The following is a 23409-nucleotide window of genomic DNA, read 5'->3' on the forward strand; positions in this document are numbered from 1 at the left end:
TGGGGAGGGATGCTATGTGCAAGCCCGAGGGCGGCCCGGGGTGCGTGAGCGCACGCCCGGGGCCAGAGCTCTTTACCTTGTCGCTGTAATCCCTTAGGACCCGCTCGATAGCCCCCGCTTCGCCGGCCCGGACGATGTAGAGGGCGCGCTCCTCATCCATGGCCGCAGGTGCGGGGGAGCCGCGGCCGCTCTGCGCTCCCAAGCCGCTGCCTCCAGGTAAACGCCTCGCGCCCCCGCTCGCTCGCTCCTTCTCAGCTTCCTTCCTTCCCTCCTTCCCTCCCTCCCTCCAGTCTCCAACCCGCCAGCCTCCGCCCGGGCAGGCCCGACGTCACCGCCCCTCAACTTTCACCCCGCGACGTCACCGCTCCCCAAGCAACCGGCGTCTCGCCGCCGTACCCGACAAGGCCCAGCACTCGGTCGAGGCCCGGAGAGCGGCCTGAGGCGGGGTCAGGCCCGAGACCCTGCTTGCTCTACTCGGTCTCTCAGCCTTAGAGAAGAGCCCAGTCTTTTGAGCGGGCTTTCACGGACAGAACTGTTTTCTCCAGACGCTCCTCTATGAATCATTCTCAGCGGACGAGAACGACCCGGCTTTTCCCCGCCCATCTGCGGGCCTGCGGCTAAGTGCACTACAATTCCCTATATGCAATGAGGTCATCCCACTCTGCCTTCTGATTTACTGGGGTACCGAATGGCATGCCGGGATTGGTAGTCATCCAGAAGGACAGACTTTCCCCCCCTAAGGGCATGCTGGGAACTGTGGTCCTGCGAGGGCCGGAAACTGGAGTCCGAAGACCGCCTGAGGCCAGCTGCGGCGAGACCGTTAGGGGGAGGGTCTAAGTTTCTGCCGAGCCTGGGTTTTTGTTCTCTACGCCGCTGACCGTCCTGCTCCAGACTTGGGTGGTTGGACTGACTGGCGGTCGCGGAAACTGCCACTCCTTGCGGGGAGCTGTCAAGCGCCGGTTACTTCCCTCTGTTCTGGTTTAGCGGTTTCGGTCTCTGAGATTCCTGCCTTCCTTCCTCCCTTGCTTGCGGTCGTGTCCTGCAGTCAGTTACGCGGGGAATGAAAGGCAGTTATCTCGGGATGAAAGGGAACTCGGCGAGTTTTTTGCCTTTATGGTAAATGCCGCCGCGCGTCTCGTGCCCACGGAGTCCCACACCGTGTTAGGTGGCTTCCATGGAGCCTCTGATTTCACAGCACAGATTTTTTTTGTGGAACTAAAAGGAACCCGAAGAGGTTCAGCAATTCGGCCTAAGAGAAGTCGAGATTTGAATGCGGGTCTTTCCCTGAAGGTAGATGTCAAAGTACCGAGGCAGTAGGAGAGGAGGTAGCGATGGAAGAGGCTCGCATTGGCGAAATGTTGACCAGCTGCCAACCACGCACTGTCACATACTTCCTGTGTTCGCTCAGTTTCTCACAAATTCATTCACAAATATTGAGAACCTGTGCTGTGGCAGGCACTGTTCAGTGCAGCGTGGGTACAGTGGGCCCCAAAGAAAGTCCCCGTCTTCGCGGAGCTTCGGTGCTAGTGAGCAACTAACTCTTTGAACAACTCTGTTACAATCATGAGGAAACAGCCTTAGGTTAATTAACTTATCAAAATTGCAGATTTTGGAAACTGTGAATTTAGAGCCCGTGCTTTTTCTGTTCTCCCAGGCTTTTTGGTGAGAGTGGATAAATTCTCCAAGCGGAGTCCAAGTTCTGCACTCTAAGCAATTGTCTTTGATGCCACCCCCTCCAGCCTGTCCTTCTTGAGCTGTGTTGAAAAGAAAATGGAGTACAGTTTATTCATCTAATAATTTTTTTTTCTATATTGTGCTAAGTATTCTGCTAGACTTTGGGAATTTGGAGGTAAAAAAAAAAACACTAAGCCTGTGGGACTTTTGGTTTTTCTGAGGATTATACTTTTCATGGAGCAAACATTTATTGAGCATATTGTTGAGCCCCAGGCATCATGGTGTGTTAGTCAGCTTTCCATTACTATTACAGAATACCTGAAATAACCTAATAAGGGAAAAGATTTATTTTGGCTCATAATTTTAATGAATGGTTGATTGGCCCCCACTGCCTTTGGGCCTGTGGTGGGAAGTTGAGGTGGAAGAAACTGCTCACTCATAGCAACTAGGAAGCAAAGAAGTAGATTAAGGGGCAGGAGTCCCAATGTCCTCTGTACACCATTCCCCAATGACTTAACTTCCTTCAACTAGGTCTCACTAACTATCAGTAGTGCCATGGGCTGGAGACCAAGCGTTACCACATGGTACTTTGAGGGACATTTCAGATCTAAATTATGAGCAGGATAAGTGCTGCATCTGTAATGAATTGTAGGAAAGATTTAATCCATCTCTTGAAAAAGCACTCTTAGGTCATGAAACCGTAAGCCACAATCCTAAGATGATAATAATATCTTGCAATTATTAACAGTTTATAAAACATTTTAATATACAGTATCTCAATGGATCATTGAAGAAGGTATTGTCCTCACTTCATAGATAAGAAAACAGGGTCATGTGAATTAATTAACATCAATGGGACTGAAACTTTTAGCTGTTGACAAATATTTGGATACCTACTCTGTGTCCAGTAATGTACTAAGTGCTTTTTGGGTAACCTTATATTTATTTTTGGAATAAGGTTCTCCTGAAGAGGATATTAACAAACAATTATCCCAGTAAAGATGTTTCCTTTAAAAAGGGTCTTACACGTGTCTTGGAAGTGTCTGTCTGCTAGAAATAAGCTATGTTTTTATGCTTTCAATCCTATACTTCTAAAAAGAGATGGAAAAAATGTGAAATCACATGAATTAATGGCTTGGGAAATTGTATTTTAGTAATTTTAATTGTTAATATTCTGATTTCATAATGAAAGGATCTTTGATTGTAATTCAAGTCATCCTTTAACCACTGATGAGACTCTGGTCCCTGAAAAATTAAATGGTTTGTCCAAAGTCAATAGTGAAAAGCAGACACTGGGACAAAGCCTAGACTAGCCACTTCATCACTGTACCTCCGTAAGTATTAGTTATGTGAGACTTTCAGTGACCAGAGACTTTTGTCCAGCACTCACTCCAGTACATATGGATTTTTAGGTGGCATGGTACCAAGGAATTAGGATTTAGAGCCTTCGTGATCAAAGCAATAAGTCACTTATTCTCAAGTCAGTGCTCTGAGAGAATGTAATAACATAGATGAATAGTGCCTCACTATGGTCAAAATATATTCACATGAATATCTGATTTAACCCTTATAATAACTGAAAATGTAAGGTCAATAGGACAGGCACTATCTTCTTTCTTACAGAGAAAGGGGAAGTTCAGGGTGTCTATTAGCTTACTCATGAGCAAATAAGTCTGCTAATAAGTGGTATCATTAAGGGGTAAGTGCTTTGGGCTCTGATAACAAAATGTTATGGACTTTCAAGTTAGTGCCAATGAAAAAGCCTGCAAATAGATACTAGTCATTTATTTTGGACTTTGATATATCCTGCTGTGGCATTTCCTCTTGCCATGACAATGGACTAGTTGGAATGTGCCAAATTCAAGGTCTTTAAGGAGTACCTGGTGCTAACAGCTTTTAAAATCCACACTTCCACTTGCAATACTTCTGTATGTTTTCTTTAGAATAAAGCAGAAATTTAGAAATTAAACAAATCAGTCTAGTGATTGCAACTCCAGAATTGGAGTTCAGAGCATTATATTCATTTAAGGTGAGGTAGTATAAAAAACAAAAACAAACAAACAAAAAAAAAAACCCAAAACAAATGATAGGTAGAAAGGAGACAAAGGATGAAAAAGGAAATTGTAGCTTTAATCTGAAAACCTTGGGCTAAAATTCCTCATTCCTTTTCTCCCCAGACCAGTTTTCTCTCCTAGTCCTGTCACTCCCAAATTCTTGAGAAATCTGTAAATGTTAAAGTTACTGTAAATTCACTCACAATGTTAAAGTTACTGAACATTCACTCACTTATGAAAATTGCCTGGTGCACTGTGAATTTGCCTACACAATGTACTAACACATGTATTTTTAGATTAGATCAAACAAAGGGAGATATCATATTTTAAGGAATCTGTAATATAGGGTACATTGCCAAGGTTATCTGCTGATCAGATAGAAGAGACAATGTCAACCTAAAGACCCTGAGAATGGCCAGACCACCATAAACTATATTGTGATCACCAGGCTGATGTCATACCCACATACCATTCCATGCCCATCCTTCATAAAGCTTTCTTTAGAAGTCTGAGATTCCAAAGCACTCTTCTCACTCTCAAGATAACTGGCATTCTTCCCTAAAAATATGAATAATCACCTTTCACTTTTTTTTTTTTATACCAGAGATTGAACCCAGAGGCGCTTATCCACTAAGCCACATCCCCAGCCCTTTTTTTGTATTTTATTTAGAGACAGGGTTTCACTGAGTTGCTTAGAGCCTCAGTAAGTTGCTGAGGCTGGCTTTGAACTCACAATTATCCTGCCTCAGCCTCTGGAGCCACTGGGTGTGTGTCCCTCCCCCCCAAGTAGAGGTTTCTTCGCCTCCTCAAGCACCCTAATGGTGACAAAGACACCACCTATGTGAGGCCACTCATTCAAGTATCCTCAGCTATAAAACAAAGGAATTGATCCAAGTATTATTTTTCTCTTAGTTCTAAAATTTTGTGATTTTAAAACAAAAAACATTGATTAGATATGTTCAATCTTAAGAAAAATGTATTAATAAGAGGGTTTGCATACATCAACTACAAATACTATGATATATGCAAATTATTGCTTGAGCATACCCACAAAGATTCTACTTCAGTTGAAATAAGCCAGTAGGATTGAAAACCACTTAACCAATATTTTGGTAAAGGATCAACCACTGGACTAGATTTTAAACTCATGTGCTTATAACTTAGTCTTTGAGAAATTAGAATAACCTGGCAAAATGTAAGTTACTCTTTTCTTTTTCTACCAAGAATGAAGACTCAGGCTTGGCATGTAGTGGTAAAACGCTTGCCTAGCATGTGCAAGGCCCTGAGTGTTTAATCCCCAGCACCATAAAAAAGAAAAAAAGAATGAAGTCAACCTTTCAGCAAAGCTGATCAATATAATTTTTTTAAAAGAAATACTTAGTGCTCTTTGGAGCACAGCATTGTCTTAGACATCATGAAAATTAAAAAGTAGAAATAATTGATCCTCTTTTGTGGATGTAAGATACAATAAATTGATTTTACTGATAAGGAAATTGTACATAGTTACTGTACAGATCAAAGCAAGATAAACTTAATTGGAAGGGGAGAATCAGAGAAGCCTTCTTGGAGGAGTTGAGCTATAGAGAATGATGAAGAGAGTTTAAGAGAGCTCCCAGACTGGGAAAATGCTGTGTGAACAGGTCAGGAGGCCAAAATTAAGATGTTTATTGACAGATGATACTGACTTGGTTAAACTTGAAAGCCAGCCACGGATTTCTTAGAGATCAGTTTGGTCAGTGGGATAAACCTGAGAGATATTTCATAATCATTGATGGCTTTATTACCAGCCAGTCCAGCTTCAGTTTATAATGTGTTACATTCCTGAAAACAACCCTACAATGCCAAATGACATAAAATTAAGTAAAATGGGGAGACAGGAAAGGAGGGAGGGTCTGTTGCTGGCTGGCTTCAGATCCTTATGCACATTTTGTCTCTGGATCCCATTTAGAAAATTAAATAGGATGTAGATGACTTCAAAATTTTTTTAACACTTAAACATTTATGATCACTTGATCCCAGCCTTTCAGTACCTTTATGAGATTCCTTAGTAATGTTTTCAGTATTCTCGTTGAGCCTGTTCCATTAGTCCTTGGCAGATTTACCTATAGTTGTTTAATAGTGACTGTTTACAGTGGGGCTCTCACATGAAATGGGCCCTGCCCTTTGGTAGTTTTTTGGTTTTTTTTAATCCAAGAGTTGGAATGTGGGTCAGACCTATTTGCATCTCACTCACTTGGAATCTCATCCAAACACCTCTTGGGAAAATCCAGCGCTTTGGGTGGCAGTGTAATAATGTGTTGAAAGAACCTGGACTGGGAATTGGAAAACCTGGTATTTACTCCCACCTCACTACTAGAGGAGTCTCAGAAGCCTATGGTTGTCAAATAGGCTTGAAACCCTTCTGGCAAAATTTTTTTTTTTTTTTGGTATGTAAAAATATGAAAGCAGAGAGACTCTTGTTTGAATTTTAACTTTGTCTCTGTGTTTGGAGTTAAGGCATTTGCCCTCTTTGAGCATGAATTTCTCAACTGTAATGAGCATAATTTCATCTCCTCCACAGGATGTTGAAAGAGTTAAAAGAGATGGCTGTCGAAGTAGCTGGCACAGGAGACCTGGCAAGGAGTGACCACTCAAGTGTTAACTGAACTGGATTGAAAAACTGAACATTCCTCACAAGGAATGCTGTGAAGATTCAGGACTCAAGGCTGTTATTCCTATGGGAGCCTAAATGCATGAATTTTCAGTTGTTGGTGCTGTGGCTGCGGTTGTTTTTAACAACAACAAAAAACAAAAAGTAATTCCAACTGCTTTGGTATTTAAGCCTTTGGAATAACATCTTTAACACTGATATGGTATAAAATTTTGAGATCATGACTGGTTTTGTGGGGGGGGGGGTGTGAGATAAGGAGTCTAAAATGCTCCTTCAGCCCCCTCCCCATATCAATGCCTTTGCAGTTAACTTTATTGATTCATACGTCAGAGGAAATACATTCTCACAACTCTTCTTCCCACCACCTTTTGCAGTAAAGCATTAATTTACTTACCAACATTTGATTAAACTCTTAAGGTTCAACCCTAGAGGAGGTGGCAGTGGACAAAGAATTATTGTCATTCATCATCAACACATTTTAGACTTCCCCTCCAGTTGCCTATGAAGGATTAGCATTTTCCTGAAAGGAGGAGGACAGAATAAATTGCATCTATGGCCAAAGAACTGCCAACTCCTTTCAGCTGGGGGCACATACCGGGAGCTTTTCCCATATTAGTCAGCTTTATCTCAACTTTTGGGCAGGGCCTACATCTGAATTTCATGGGTTTCAGGGTCAGTCAAAACAGAATTGTAGGGTTGTTGAGGTCAGAGGCCACCTCTGTCAAAGGGTAGTGACCTTAACAGCAAGAGGTAGTCAGGCCTCCTCTTTCTCCCCCACCGCACCCCACCCCACCCCAATGACTTCATTCCAGCCAGTGCTTGGCTCATTGCTCCTCCCCTGCAGAGCTTTTTTCAACCTGGTAATAAAAAATCCTCCTGTGACCTGGTATTTTTTTTTTTTACATTATTATTTTCTTTGTTCTTTTTTCTATAGAATGACCAAGTCTTGGACCTTGATAATGTATTGGATTGTATGTACCTTGGGAAACGATAGAGAGGAAGCTAGTCTGTTGTTCATGTATAGTGGGTGGAATGCCACCTTGGGTGCAGAAGATGATCTGATGCCCAGCTTAGAAACTGCCTTCATTTAGTGAGCATAAAAATTTCCCAGAACTTCTGAAACTCTCTGGGATCCCATTGGATTCTTTTACCACGGTCAAGGTTGATTTAAAAACTGCAAAGCTGCTTAGGACAGGGGAATATGTGGGGGGGAGGCGGTGCTGTGGGAACAAAAGTAGTGAGGAGGAAAAAGACAATGTGCTATAGTAGAGAGGGCACAGAGGGACTGGGGAGTAGTTTTCAAATCACAGTTCTGCCCCTTAAACTGGGTGACCTTGGACAAAGCACTCAATTGAACATGAGTGATTTTACCACTGACACGGCAGACAGGTTGTGAGAAGTGGAGATGGTGTATTGATTGCGACTGATGCACTGTAGATGCCAAGAAATGAGGACTGCGTGGATTAGGGCAGATTGGTTTCAGCAGTGTGCTACAAACCTCTTGGTATGAGGTGAGAAAAGAGGGTCGCAGACTCCTCTTTTGACAGTTGTCCTTCTGCCTTGACTACATTTCAATCCTGGAAAAGACATTTTGCAGTTTATTGTTTTTGAGGGGTGTAGCCCAGGCCAGGACATTTTTGGATATCATCCTTCCCTCCTAGGGGCACAGTTTGACAGTTCCTTGAGAGTTCACTTTTTTAAACTTTTCTCAGGCTCTTCTTTTCTATTCGGAGACTATTATAAATACCAAATAGCAGCGCTGCAGCTGTTTCTGAGGCTGATTCTCTCTCCCCTGCTGTCACGGTCAGACCTCATTCTTTTTCATAAGAGATCCTAAACGACTGGTTTTAGCTCTTGAGGCATTTATGATGAGAAAGGGAGGCATAAAGCTGGGGAGTCCTATTTCTCCCACCCACTAGCTCTTGTCACCCACACTCCTTTCCTAGCAACAGCTTTTTCTTCAACTCTGGCCCACGTCTTCCTCCCCACCTACACCAGCAGCAGCAAAACATGGGGGTGAGAGGGTTGGGAGGGGGGCTGAGGTGCAGAAGAAAGAAGGGGGGAAGAGCATCAGGGAGGAGACAGATGAGGCACAAAAGGTTCTGCCCCAAGGCCTGCATCCACACTGGCTGAGCTCAGGAGGCTGCCAAGGAAACAGAGAAGTTGCAGGTTAGAAGGGCAGGCGGCAAAGTGGCAGGGAGCTGGTGTGACTGGAGGGCCGGCAAAACTGTGTGGTAGGGCCAGGTTTGCAGCTAAGGGAAAACTGCACAGTGCAGGCTGCTGTGAGCGCCCCTACCTGCACAGGGCACCGTTCACCACTCGCGACAGACTGGAGCCCTGTAAAAAAAACAAACTGGCGAACAGATTCAGGCAATAGTGGTGCTCAATGTTAGAGCTTCAAGATGGAAGGGTTTGTGGTTTTCAACCTTGACCACATCTTGGAATCACCTGGGGAGCTTAAATACTGATGCCCAGGTCACATTCTGGGTCAATTATCCTTCTTAGAGTAGAAATGACCCTTCAAACAACCTATGTTTGGTAGAACCAGGATTTGACCTCCCTTTAAAGACAGTAAGTATATCCAATATATATTTTAAAGCTTTCAGTGGGGACAGTTTCTTAAGGTTCTTCCCTAGGTATGAATTCAAAGCCTTCACTTTTGTCAAAATTTCAGACTGTTTTCCTCCTAGGCTCCAGAAGACTTATAGTAACCCCTTTTCCCATATCCCCTGACCCTGTAATAAGGAGTGTATTTATACTACCTCCCTCCCTAGGGTTTCCTATTTCAAAAGTCTACCTTTAAGAGGTGCAAGAAATTGGGACAAATATTGTCCCATAGAGAGCTAAAACTCTTTCCTTCAACAGATTTACCCCTACCATTTTGAAGGACTTCAAGGCAAAAATTAATGGCAATGCTAAAAGGAAACTTTCCAAAGAACACTCTTCAGAGTGGCAGGAGAGAGGGTGGGGTCAGACACGAGGCAGGGTGGGGCTTTCTTGGTGATGGTGCAGGTGTATGGGCTGCACTCATGGGCATGAACCTTAGTCCATCTTGGCATCAGTTCCTGGAGCAGGCACCTACTCCTGTGGCTGCTTCCCCGAATCGCTGTCCAGCTGCCAGTCCAACCCATTCCTTTCTCTAGCTCTCCGCCCTCCTTACCCAGCCCTGCCAGCCCCAGTCCATCAGCATACAGACTGTAATTTGGAATGTCAGAGACATATAACATGCTTGTTGAGGTCCAGAGCAGGGAGGCAGCCCTTCCAGCATCACACGAAGGGGAAGCCATGGTATGTCACAAGATTTCATCCCTCTTACCCCATTAGATTAGGCTAAATCAACAGCAAAAATTTTTGTATTGGACTGTGCCTGGATTGCAGTCTCCAAGGAGCCACAAACTCCCTTTTTGTCCAGACCAGGAGTATACCAGGGTCTGACAAAGGACACAGCAGGATGGATGCGAGGACACCATAGGCCTGCAACGTGGGTGAGCCATCCTGGCTGCTGTTCGTGACTTCAGCCAGCTTCAAGCTGGCAGAATTCTTTTCAGAAAAAGTCCTAAGAGGGGAGCGCTCCTTTATTGCCAAAACTCCTGTTATTCCTCTGACAAGTGACTGGCCCCTCTCCCAGCTGCCAACCTTGCCCATTCCCATTCTGGTGACTGGCTAAGAACCATCAGAGGGAGAGAAGGTGCTTTGAGTCATGTGCTCACGCAGCTGTTCACTTTCCCTGATCAGATCCTTCCCAGTTCTGAAGTTGAAGATTTTAGAACAATTGGGAACCTGGGTAGTGCTCTCAATTCCCAGGAGATGGGCACCTTGTGCTCTGGAGAAGACGCCCAGTGACTGTTTGCCCTCATCTCAAGCTGCCGTCTTTTCCTCGGTGCTGGCAGCTCTGAGCTCTTGGTTGTGCTGTACAAGGAGGCACACATTCTCTCTCTTGAAAGTTCCTGGAGTGACCTCTCTACCCTTGGGCCTCAGACTCTTGTTAATCATGATTATTTTTGTTGTACAGTTAATTACCTTGTGGCTGTTGCTTGTAAGTGGGTGTTGTTTGTTATGTGCTCCTGATACCTGGCTAGAGAATTTGGTAATTAATTTTTTTTGTACTTAGTAAGTAAAAAGTTATACTTGACTACACCTTGTACATTTATAGAGCACTAGCTTTGAATTGCAAGAGAGCAATAGGGCTGGTCATCCTCATGTTATTTTAGTTATTAAATCTGAGAATCTATTTTTCCTCTCCCTTGCTATGGATTGTAGATGAAAGATCAAACTAATTTACCATCAGAGAATGAAACCCAACATTACTTTTTTTTTTCATAGAACAATGTAGCTAAATATATTTAAGAGGATGCTATGTATAATATATAAATAATTTTCATCTTAAAATCATTTTCAGGTATAAATATGTTATATAATAGCAAGTAAGAGCTTGGCTTTAAATACATCTTTCAAAATGCAAATTAAATTGTCAAATTCTCAAGTCTTTAACTAAGACCTCTACTACTGCCATTTCTGGGAATCTGTGGCTCAGAATTTCTCTGAGCTCCTAAATTCTTAACATTTGGGTAAAATGCAGTCTTTTAAAATTTCTATATTCTACTTCCCTAAGCCACAGAATCAAACTACAGTGCTGGAGAAGAATTTAATTCTTATCAAGTATTCAGTAATGTTACTGTTCTGTTCTCGAAATTTATTAGCATTTAAAGCACTGTACTTGGAATATCTTTTACACCCAGTGATCATTAAAGTATAATGAACTAAGTACCAGGGGAACTCTCAATATGCTGGTAGTGAAGAAGAATATTCTCTGTAAGAGCTGAAAGGCAGCCTTTTGCTCACATTAGCCATTATGCAAAGTTAGGACAAATTCCTGTATGAAGAACAGGTCAATCAAGCTGTAGGTACTATATTTACTATACTTAGTCAAGGACAGGATGCGTGGCCTACCCGGGCTTTAATGATTACTGCATGACAGGATGATAGGGAACTGGTTAAGCCAATCACACATGACACTTAGTTTTGTTGTGCTTACTTACACCCTAATGCATTTTAAAATGGAAAAATAAAAGAATGCTATTAATATATACACACCAAAGCCATTTCAAATGCAAAATGAAAAGGAAGCAGGTCATTTCAATACTTTTTATTTGAGTGTGAAACCATTCATATCTTGCACAAATGTACAGATAAAACTTTCCAGTTTAGCTGTAGACATGATTATCACACTGAGTGGTGTGATCAAAGATTTTATTTACAGAACAATTGCTAAAACATCCGATGTCATATTTCCATTTATTTCTTACCCATAGGGTAATAGGTCCACCATAATTGCTTGGTGCATTTTATAATACAGAAAGAAAACCTATGTTAATCTCTAACAAACCTCACAAATTGCTACAAATCTGACAGAAAAAAATGCCTACGAAAAAAAATTTCCAAAAGTACAATACATTTTTATTTCCACACATACACAGTATAGTATAGGCTCAAAGGCACAGCTTTGAATTTTTTTTTTCTCTATCAAAGTGTCGGAAATTATTATAGTCTTATGAAGGAACCATGAAAGTTGTTTTCACACTTGGTGCTTGGTAAGTGAGAGTTTGGTCCAACCAGCTTCACAAAGTTAACACAGCAAAGCGGAATGTGATTCTCGATGCCATACATGCACATTCTCACAGAACTTAAAAAACCTCCTCCTGCATTTTGCTGACACTAGCCATTGTGCAAACTTAGGACAAATCCTTGTATGTAGAAGAACCGGTCCCCTACAGACCTCAATCAACTTAAGGCAATATAGAACAGGCCTCTTCCTTCCCTCAACAGTGCTTACATTCCAGGACAATGCAGGTACCGTGGCAGATGTGAGTGTAACAGGGACCTAGAGTTTCCAGACACCTCCACTTAGCCCTGGTGCTCCGGGAAGCAATGCTGACACCATCGGAAGAGTGGAGGTGCAGAACATGTCTAAGGGCTGTTCATTGTACAGAAAGGTGACAGACAGGTGGCCAGGTGAATACTCTTGGTTCATTATATGCCCGTCCAAGAACATAGACCAGATTCTGTCTCTAGTATCCATCCTTCAAGACTAAAGAGCTTTTGTCAACAAGAAAATAAGTAGCCTACAAGGAATGGTTGCCAGCATAAAGCAGAGTCATGGAACAGAGGGAAAAGGCACAGCTTGGCCTGCCCAAGATAGTGCTCTATAGAAACAGTCAAGTCTGGCTTGGCTACAGGAACCCAATCCCACTGATGTTTAGTAAGTCCTGTTTCTGAACTAAAGTTTCTTCATCCTATATTGAACATCCTCCCATTCATTAAGATAATGGATGCTTAGGAACAGCCCGCAAGTTATGATGTATAGAGATAAAGTCTTCTGGAGGGTAGGTATTGGGTTTATTATTATTATTATTAATTATTAATATTAAATATGGATTCCTATGATAGCAGTCATTTAGCCCATCCTGTGGAGGCCTCTCCGTTGATGTAAGCAAAGCCAGGAAAGTGTTGCATGTGCTCGTACTCAGAATTCCTGCGCGTGGTCAGGGGTGTGTACATGTCACTAGAGTTTCCATACCTCGTGGAATGCACAGACGGGCTTGTGTAGCACGTGTTGGCTGTGGGCACCTCTGGCCATCGGGGAGTGACAGGGGCAGGATGCAGCCTGGGAGTGCTGCTCATCAGACAAGGTTCCATCCGGGAAGTGGGGCTATTAAAAGGGTACTTGTTGGGGGAAAGAAATTCCACAAGGTTAAAATTAGCTTGAAGTCACATACACACAATTTCAGTAATGTTCACAGTTTAAATTTCTTGAGCTACTGTTCATGAGAGTTGATGGAATCAGTGAACTTCTGTAAGATGGAGTCTTGGTCTGAGGAAGCAATGAATAGGAAAACTGCAAGAGATTCATAGCCAGTCTGTGGCTGGTGTTCACTCAGGTGATACTATTGGCTTTGCCCTCCTAATCTGAAAGATTTGGGGAAGTCAAACCCCAAAGGAGGAATAGCCCCATAAGGAATACCAGGGTGCGTGTGTGTGTGTGTGTTGATAACAGCATGTCCAGAATAAACATAGATGTATGGCTGGATGGATGTGTTTTATCATTAGTTTTGGAGATGTGACAAGTCCTACTCCATCAACCCAGAGAACAATATTGCCAAGTAAAACACATGACATAATTAAAAATAGCATTTTACAGTTGAATTCAATTATGAACTGCAGCCTAAAAGCAGGCTTTTGAAGAGAAAGCAAGTCAACAGCTTCAAAGGTTATTATTAGTGCCTATCATTTAGAGAACATCTTTCTTTTGGGTTCACATTCACTGAAGTCCTGAAAGATCTACAAGTAGGAAGTGGTAAATTATTTGGCTTGGTGTGATTGTGGAGGAAGGAGTCAGGATAAGCCAATGGAAGGCGGGGGCTGGGGGAGGGCTTTTGTGCAGGTCAGAAGAACAGGTGTTAGCGGCTACAAGAAGAGGGGAAGCAGCTCTAGAAAGGATTAGGAAGAGAAGTGCCTGTGAAGTGCTGCTTCTTTTACATTCTTTTCTGTTTCCAAGACAGCTATGCAAATAAGCCCCTTTTAGTAGGATCAGAGGGGAGGAAGGGGAGGAGCGAAGGGCTCCCTTTGAAAGCTCCCATTTGCAGGCTAGTCAGCACAAAGATCTCCTTGCTGTGCTGAGGGCCACCCCAACAAGGACAGGAGCCAATCAACAATGATGGCAAGGACTGCAAGGAGGAGAGAGAGTGTGTGGATGTGTGAATTCTTCTGCTCCCCATCTGTCTTCCTGACAGTTGGAAAGTGGCGCCCCAAGGGATTAGGTGGGAGGCTGCCTCCAGCGAGGGAGGCAGACAGGCTGAAACCTAGACAGCAGGAGGGGGTTGTGACAGTGGCTGCTCACTGTAGTCCACGTGGACAAGGGAACCTCTCTGCCCCATTCAGGGGCACTCTGAGGGAAGCAGGGGCAGACTCCTAGGCCTGAAGCATTGCAAAAACCCAGCTGGCCAGAGATCAGGAAAGAGGGATTCCAACCTAGCAGCGAGTGTTTCCCCTAGGTAGGCCAGCGTGCCTTACAGCACGGCACAGCCCCCTCGCAATGAAGAGAACAGTCAGGAAAGAAGGAAAAGCGTGTAGGAGGTGTCTGGGGAGGCACCAGGCTGTTGCCAAGGAGACTGTGGACAGCACGCCAAGGCTTTCATACTCCCAAGTCAGATCAGAAACACTGGCGCCTACCCATGTGCTTTGCAGGATGCTATTGGTGTGGCAGCCATGGGCGGCCCTCAGGCCTGTGAGGTAGGCTTTTCAAAATCCCAGAGAGACTGACCAAGGAAACAGGATGTCAGCTGTTTCTTCCCCTTCTGGTAATCTCCCCAGTGAGCCTGCTGGACAAGTACACATCATCTGCTGGACATGTACACACCATCTTGCCCCATGGTCTCTTGCTGGTACCGAGGCCACCCTCTGGTCTTGTGGCACACTGAGCTGGTCCTATCTGTTGCCTCTGCCTAGAACCCTTCTTGACTGCCCTGCCCCCAGCTCCTGGCACACCTGACTTTGGATCCTTTTCAGACCTCAGCTCAAATGTCACTTCTCCGAGAGACTTTTCTGGACATTTTTATCTCCAGAAGTTGAACGCCCCACCCTCCTTCTCTGAGGCCAGGACCTCACCATCCTACTGAATGGCTGTCTCCAGTGGGGCTTTGTTGTGTTCATACTGTATTCCCCACATCTGCACGGTGTCTGGCACCTAGCAGGTGCCAAACCGTATTTGGTGAATGGACCCTGGAACATCACCATCAGAAAGAACCTTAGGGATCATGTGATCCAACCCCATATTATAGAAATGAACCCACACCCAACGGGACACAGAGTTGGTGAAGGAGCTGACATATAAAATCAGTCCCACCCTGGGTAGCACATTTTCCCCATGTCAATCCGACTGCCCCAAACCGGCTGACCTGCCGCTGCCCAATCACAGGACAACACTCTTCCGGAAGCCAGTCTGAGAAGCTGTCCTCTTCCTTCACCAGGCTCCCTCCTTCCCCACAGACCCCAGGCTTGGAATTCTGGCCTGGCCCCAGCCGGCTGGTTCTGAGGAATCCTCCCTGCTCCTGGCTTGTGTAGGTAAAATGTCATGGTATGGACTGGAGCTTCTTCCCACAGAGCTCAAGAGTGTGTTTTTGTGTCTCGTCAAGGACCCTCAATGCAGCTGTGCCCAGAGGTTGTGTCATAGACTCAAAAGAGCAATTGCCTGGAAATGAGACTGGCTCAAAATATCTCCAGTGTGACAATACAATTCTGTTACCAATGAATCCAGCATGGAAAATTCTGTCCTGTTAGGTCAGCTAATTGCAAATGAGTCAGTGACTCGTTTTCCCCGTGGTGAAGAGACCATTGAAAGGCAAGAGGGCTGAGGTGCCGCTGTCTTGGCCTGGTGATTAAGAGGACCAATGAAACCACTATTTAGTCTGCTGGGAGTGGCAGGGGCCGGCCAGTGGCACCCTCCTCACCTTTCATACTTCACATCTGGTTTCACACAAGGTCCTTAGGCATGCTGGGCACAAACCCGGGGTCCAGAGAGCTCTGCCTGGAATAAAGGCACTTTTTGTTGAGGGCCTATAACAGGAAGTTACCATTCTCTGGGTCAAATCACAAGCTGTTGCTACCAATTTTAAAATGGAGAGAAATCACCAGCTACTGGCCCTTGAGAAAGGTACGTGAGGGGTGCTTGTGGGCACATGTGTGTGTGTGCACATGAGTGTGTGTGTGTGTGGTTGAAGGTACCACCAGAGGGCCATTGCATAAGTCCATCTTGGCGTGATCGACTCTTGGCCTCTTTGGAACTGAGTTAGGAAGTCTATTTTGGGAAATGACTCCCCACACTAGGAGCTGACTTTCCTACATTTGGAGAGGGAAGAATGAGCCCTTTATCCTTGCCCCTTACCAAATGGACTGCTACTTGAGTGAGGGTTGAAAGGTGGCCGAGTCTGGAGCACAAACTGTTTTCCTATGAAAGGCGGCTCTCACGGTACCCAAGTACTGCCAGGGCCCGCCCCCAGGAAGGCTTCCTCTTGGCCTCTTCTGGAAGAGGATGTAGCTCCCCAAAAATCTATCTCAGCCCACATCTGCTGAGCTTTTAGGGTCATTATGAATTAAATTAATATTGAAACACAGGATTTCCATGTAGTAAGTTTTTAAAAAGTGTTCATTATTATTAATATTCTTCCTTTCTGAGTTGCATAGGATCATGGCCCACTAATGATAGTCACTAACCATCTTATCCCACTTCTCATTTTACAGGTAAGTGAATTGACATCAAAAGAAGGGAAATGACCTGCTGAGGTCACACAGCAACATAGCCCCAGAATGAAGATCCATTCATTCATTCATTTCATTAATAAGCACTAACTGAAAACCCATTAAGGGCCAAGCTCTAGGCAGGGCCTTGGGAATAGTGAGGAAAAAAGAACCCAGTCCTTGCCTTCTTGTTCAGTGAAGAAGACAGAAGTTAATTATATGATCACACAAAATGTAATAACATTATATCTGGTTTTACAAAGGATAGTAATATGTACAAATTGTGTTAACTGTGAGCAAGGCCCTCTTCTAACCTTTATCAACTCACTTGACCCTTACGGTGAGCCTATGAAATAGTAGTGTCATCATCCCCATGTTTCAGATGAGGAAATTGAGGCACAGAGCTAATCAAAGACAGAGCTGGAATTTGAACCCAGGGAACCTGCCTCTATATTCAGAGATCTTACAACATTATGGTTGACTATTTTTTTTTTTTTTCCTCTTTGGCCCAAGATACTATCCTAAGATGCTAAGAGTACCGTGGGCTAATGGCGCTGGGCTGGTTTGGGCTGAGTAGCTGGAGATCTTGTGAGAGGTGGTGATTGGCTGACAAGGCTGGGTCTAAGCAATTCAGATGGGGAATAAGGAACAGTTTTCTGGTTCATTCTAAGCATATTCCCAGCCATACAGCTTCTGATTGATGAAATGGTATTTGAGCTCTAGGGTCCCTGTTCACATTCATGGCTGCTGACAGGGCAGAAGTTCGATTCCATAAGCATGTATTGAATGAGGCTCAGAAATATTTTATAGCTGTGTATCTGCTCTGGTATTTTCTTTTTGGTCAGACATGGGAATGGGGAGCTTGGGAATTAGTAGTCAACTATTCCTTGTTCACTTACTTTGATAAGAATGAGTGCTGTGTAGTAGCAAAATGGTCTAAAATAATTCCAACCTTCCAGTGTGAAATCTCATGCATCTGGACACATGGATTCATAGGTTATGAGAATTCAAGCAGGGCTGGTAGGTTTACTTTTGTACTTTGGAGGAAGAAAGCAAGTATTATGCAAACGAGTCATGTAAACAAGGGCATATACGTATTCTACATCAAAATTCATTTGACTTAAAATTATTGTGAGCATGTAAATGCAGGAACGCATATGATCACTGCCCTCCTGGGATGTGTATATCAGTTTTTGCAGGCAGGCCCAGAGGCATTCATTTGCAGACGTTAACCGCAGTCACTCGGGTGCAGATGACCAAGTATGCTTCTTGAATTGTGGTTTTTCTTCAATTCAGACTGGTCATCCCCCCAGTGAGTCTGATACGTGAATGTGATGTTCACTGAGTCAGGATTGGGATAACTTGACCTTGGCTCTGGACAACTAAAACTAATTAGCCCTGCAGTAAATTTAACCCTGTGTGCTCAGTCTTAAACTAAAGAACCAATCAATCAAAGGAAGGAAATAAGGTATCTGCTTCTGTTTGAAACTTTCGGAATTTACATTCTACCTTGCAAAGCACAGCAGTTTCAGTGCCACTGGCTTCAGGTCAGGGCTGAGACTCGGGAATCTGTATTTGAGTCTGATTAGCCATTCACTGGATACATGACATGGGGTATGTGGCCTTCTGCAGCTGTTGCCTCATCTTTAAAAATGGAAGAAAAATGCCATCTTCCTAGGTTGTGAGGGGAATTCAATGAGTCCATGTATTTGAAAGTGCCTAGAGCAGTGCTTGTCGCACAAATGTCAATGAAAAACAATGGGTGCTTCCTCTATAGGTGAGACTGTCCCTTGCCCATCAAGTTGGGTAGAATGTGATATAAATATCTTCTCCCCACATGACTTCACATGGAGACTAAGGCATTAAAGTACAGAGAGAGAAAGAAAGGTATGTGTGTGTGTGTGTGTGTGTGTGTGTGTGTGTGTGTTGGGACAGGAGCATCACAAACCATAGTGACAAAGAAGCTGGACAAGGGCCCTGGGGCCGCTCACACCCAGTCTATATCTAGGATAGAGAAGGCCCCTCCAGGGGCTTTGGTTTAGATCTTGGGTCCTTCTATTAAGACAGGCTATTATACGATAGAGTTCTACTCTCGGTCTATTGCAGCCTCCAGAGCAGATGCTGTAGATCTATCTTTGATCACCAGGGTCTGCATGACCCTTGAGGAGACATTGGCTTCTTTTTATGTCAAGGCTTTAAAATATCACTCCAGAAAACCAGCTCCTGAAATTTCCTGGCAGGGGTGTGGGGGTAAAGGAGGGAGGGAGGGACCATAATGCCCGGAGCTGTGGCTCAGGGACACTATCTTGCACAGCAGACCTGCTCTGCCTCCAGCAGTGCTTGCCCCCAGCAACCACTTGAAGAACAGACGAATGAATGAAGGAGCTGCCAGCCTGTGCCTAGGGTGACCCAGGCTGTGGCAGCAGTTCTAGTCATTCCCCAGATCCCAGAGAGGAGGACAGACTCTGCTCCCAGGAGAGGCAGTACCTAAGGAGCTGGCATCTCTGGGTGACGTAGCTGGAGACCTATAATGAATGCCCCAGGTAAGCATTTAGTGGAATCAACTTCTTGGCCTGTCTGGGGATTAAACCAGGGCTCCACTGGGTACTGTACATGGAAATCAAAACAAACGCCTGTTGGCCCCCAATGCCCCTGTGTTATGGCTACATTCTCCTCGTTGCTCTCCCCAGGAGGCCAGAGTGTGTGCTGACAGTTGATGTCATTGCGGCCTCCCTCCTAGCCTCATCCTGCTATCCTGTGGTCCTGCTGTGTCTCTCCTAGGCTCTTGCAAGTGCTTTGGAGCTGAGCCCTCTGCCTCTTCTTCCTTTCTGATTCATCCTATGGGGTCCCTGAGAGGTCTCTTAGGCACAGTTCTGATTCTACCACTCCCTGAATCAGCCATGGCTTCCCACACCTGCAGCATAGAGTGCATGCGCTCAGCTCACTAAACCATTGTTCGTGCTGATGGTACCTTTCATATATGAATGTTTAGAGACAGCCCATCTCTGAGAGGCAGCACAGGGTGGGGGGCCTGAGAGCCTGGATGGGAGTCACACTGCCTGGGTTCAAATGCACAGGCCAGTTAGTTACCCAGAGTCTCAAGTTCCCTTCTGCAAGGGTTATCTAGAGGATGTACATGGTGCTTGGCGCAGAACCTGGCTCCTTTTTAAGAGTGCAGGAAAAGTTAGCTGATCTTTTTGATGGTGCCTTCTCCTGTGACCTGGGGATATAGATTTAATCTTTACCTTGAAGGAGCTTGGGGTCTCCTGTAGAGTTAGGCAGGAAAGTTGGTGACAACAGGGTGTAAGACGTATGACTGAAAGCAGAATCTCAGAGAGTAGCACTTGATAAGGAAGTGCGCCAGGAAGGAAGGAGGAAGCCAGTACTGTCAGGAAATGTCACAAAAGAGGTAGATGTTTGTCTTGAATGAGAAGCAGAAGAGACACCCAGCCAGAGGAATAATACATGGTGAGGACAAGGGGTAGAGAGGGTGGTGGGTAGACCAGAAAGATAACAATCTTGGGAAACAAGTTAAAGAATTGAACCTGACCCTGAAAGCAATGATGTATCAAAGAAGAAGTGTCACGGTCAGTTTTTTCCAAAGACTCTTCCAGCTGCAGTGTAGGGGACAGACATGAGATAGGGCATGCTTTAGAGATACAGAGGCCACCAGAAGGTCTTCTGTCACTAAGTTAGAAGTGAAAAAGGCTGAGGCTGAGGCAAGGGCAGCACAGAGGTAGAGACATTTAGATGCAGAATTGAATGGACCTGTGAGCAGTTGTGTTTGGGGCCAACGCAGAGGAAAGACGAGCAGAATGCCTGGCTCTGGTGTCCCACATGTAACCCTGGTTCACACCTGCCCGGGGCCACAATGCAGTTTGTTAGTGAGAAACCCAAGGAGATGTATGGCCTAAGAATGATCAAAAATGGGTCCATTTTGGGAAGATTTTTCTGGTTCCAATTACATGTGGACTGGACTGAAAAGGGGCAGACCAGTGAGAGTGACGCTGAGATGCTAGTCCTGACAGGCAGTGACAGTGGCCTCCTAGAAGGGGACAGCAGATGCATGGCCCATGGGATCCTGACATTAGAGAAGTCAGAGAGAGGAGCTGACTAAAGAACTGCTAAGCCATCCAGACCAGTGAGGGAAAGTGGCACAGGATTGCTCTCCTTGGGGACTCTTGGGCCACACAGAGTCTGCAGAAGGTGCTTACTGGTTGTTAGTTGACTGGACTTGGTACCAAGCAGGACCATCCACTCACCTGGGCAGAGCTCCTGTGATACGGGGAGTAGTGGAGTGGCCCAGAGATGGCCGAGTCGTGAGGGAGGGCCGGATACTGGCTCTGCATTGGGTGAGGATGCTGGTTGCCATAGCTCCCGTAGTTATAGCTTCCCGTGTACCTAAAATGTGGCAAGCGCATTGAACAGGGTGAGTCAGAACAAGGAGAACAAATCAGTTTGACACCTTTAAAAATCAACCTCATCTATTTTTTCCCCTTTTTGTTCTTTTTCCTATTTTTCTTCTTCTTTCTGATTCCTATCTCCATGCAGCCTTGTTTTGGTAAGTTTAAAACCCCAGGTAGCTTTCCCTTCTCCCTCAGCGCCCTCGACACAAGCGCTCAGGGAATGGACTCCAGCTCTGAGCAAAACGCAATTTGTGATGGAAACTCTCCTCCTTCCATGCTGAGCGGCCCCATGTTACATCCTGAAACCAAACGGGGGAGAGGGGAAAAGAAGTGGAGCAGGGATTTGTGTTTGCCCCTTCCTCTTCTTCCAGGAAGTGCCACGGCAGGACCCACTGGGTGTCAGAGACCCCTGTTCTAAGCCAGAGTCCCTTATATTTTAGCTGTGTGAGTTTGGGCTACTCACAGTCCTGTTTTGCAAATTTGTGCAAATGCGGCACAGGGTTTTTCTAGGGATCATGTGTGTGAAGACACTCGATACCACAGAGCCCTTATAACATCTCCATGGCCAAGATGCTGACTTGTGACCCTGGAGTGTCTATTCTGCCATTCCTGCAGATTCAAAACACTCTCTGAAACAAAACTGTAGTCTATTCTAAACGTATAGAAAATACTCTAAAAGCCCCCCTGAGGAAATAATGGCTCCCCATTGGCCCTCAGGGGCACCCAGAAATATGGAAAAGTACACCAGCCTCCTGCCTGTGCCCACCTTCAGGGTTTCTGCCTTGCTGCCTTAGGCTGGGCCCCTTGGGGCAAGGGACTAGAGAGGTCCTCCCTGGCTCCTCTGGTGCCCCACAGCTGGTGCCTCAGAACCTGGCCTGTGAGTGGCTGCAAGGGAGGCTCCCTGAACTACAGGGTGGCATCTCTTTCTGACATCTCATTCAGATCTACTCACTAGGCCTGATAAGCTTAGGGTCTTTAATGAAAGACAGTGCGTAATGGGCTACTATGTCAGGGGACACCCGCAAATGAATTGATTTGCAGTTTATTCATCACACCAACATCACTGCCCAGATTTGAAAAGAAAAAAAAAATGGGCAAAACAAATGATTTATTTATCTATGGTACAGAGCTGGAACCTCCAGGGATTCCCTGTGCCTGGGAAATAACTACCCCTCTCCAGGGACCTCCCACCCATAGGTAGGGAAGCCCTCCTCTAAATGGAGTCACAGAGACTTGGACCTAGTACAAAGCTATGAACATCTACAGAGTTCACAAGGAGCCTTTCAGGGAGACTGGACTGCTGGAGAGGGTAAAGAGGAAGAATACAGGCTTGGAGCAGACACACTTGCTCTGACCCCCAAGTCTCAGCTTCCTCCTCTGCAAAATGGGGTTGCTAACACCAACCTACCTACATCACCTGGTTGCGTGGGATTATGAGTGACAGTTATACACAGTACAATACTGAGCATACTATGACAACCCAACAAAGAGTGGCAGCCTTCCTATCCTTTGGGGAAATAGCTGCTAAGTGAACCCCACCTTAAATCTAAAGTCTCGCTGCATCCCAGAAAGTCACCTACCCATGCTCCTCTCTGTGGGGGTAAACTGGTATCCTGTGTGTGACGGAGGAGGAGGGCACATGAGTGCTCCTCATACAGGGCAGCTGTTGAGAGTTTTCAGCTGGGGACCCAGCAGCCGTTGTCACTGTGTATGTTAGAGACCAGGTATACGACTGCATTGCTCCTGCAGAGACAAATTAAGATGCATTGGTTACTAAGTTTTTCTTAGAACATTTTAGTGGCTTCCAATCACTCTTGAACTGAAGGCCAAAGTCTTTGCAAGGCTTGTGTCTCTGGCTTCGTGGACATTTACCTGAAATATTCCTGTCTGGTCCAGCCACAGAATCTTTCATTTTCTCCAGAGTACCACAATTCCTAGAACTACAGGACCTTTGCATATGCTGTTTCTGTTGCCCTAGTCCTTGTCCCTCTCTTAATACCCACTCATTCTTCATATCTTAATCCAGAGGGGCTATCTCCTAACCCACACCAGGTCAGGGCCTTGATGGCTCCTATTGCAATTAATTCTATACCCATTAGAGAAAAACGATATAATTAATGCCTGCCCTCCCCCACAGACTGTAAGCTTCATGAGGATAGAGACCTTGTCTGCTTTGTCCACCATGAGATCCCCAGCGCTTAGCACAGAACCTGGTGACCAAAAGACTCTTAATAAAAAATTTAAAAGGAAGAAAGGGGAAAGGAAAGAAGAAAGGGAGGAAGGACACAGGAGATCTCAGGCAATGGAGCCCAGGCAGGCCCTGAAAATTAAC

The 23409-nt window shown here is 45.1% G+C and overlaps 2 protein-coding genes and 1 long non-coding RNA gene across 14 annotated transcripts in view; 1 reads left to right on the forward strand and 2 right to left on the reverse strand.

Moving 5' to 3' along the window:
* The window catches only part of Ric8b (RIC8 guanine nucleotide exchange factor B), a 114256-nt gene extending 113686 nt beyond the window's left edge, over positions 1–570 (reverse strand). For 7 of the 9 annotated variants that reach the window (XR_007347380.1, XR_007347379.1, XR_001503221.2 and 4 more), the window contains exon 1: positions 77–570. Coding sequence is in view for 4 of the 9 variants with exons in the window: in XM_048802580.1 (XP_048658537.1) it covers positions 77–160 (84 nt within the window). In the remaining 5 variants the exon portion in view is untranslated. The remainder of the gene's footprint in view (positions 1–76) is intronic. The other 2 variants (XM_048802583.1, XM_048802564.1) reach the window with 1 other exon arrangement.
* LOC125616652 lies at positions 80–7260 on the forward strand. Its single transcript, XR_007347387.1, has 2 exons — positions 80–216; positions 6289–7260. It is a non-coding gene; the product is annotated as an uncharacterized LOC125616652 (long non-coding RNA).
* Positions 7261–11508: 4248 nt separating this feature from the next.
* Rfx4 (regulatory factor X4) overlaps positions 11509–23409 on the reverse strand; it is a 159078-nt gene continuing 147177 nt past the window's right edge. For all 4 annotated transcript variants that reach the window (XM_048802632.1, XM_048802628.1, XM_048802640.1 and 1 more), the window contains 3 exons: positions 22658–22820; positions 20934–21072; positions 11509–13101 (listed from right to left, as the gene is read on the reverse strand). In XM_048802632.1, the coding sequence (XP_048658589.1) occupies positions 12829–13101; positions 20934–21072; positions 22658–22820 (575 nt within the window). In that variant the 3' untranslated portion in view covers positions 11509–12828. The remainder of the gene's footprint in view (positions 13102–20933; positions 21073–22657; positions 22821–23409) is intronic.

The sequence above is a fragment of the Marmota marmota genome, unplaced genomic scaffold (assembly GCF_001458135.2).
Source record: "Marmota marmota marmota unplaced genomic scaffold, marMar, whole genome shotgun sequence".
Lineage (NCBI taxonomy): Eukaryota > Metazoa > Chordata > Mammalia > Rodentia > Sciuridae > Marmota > Marmota marmota.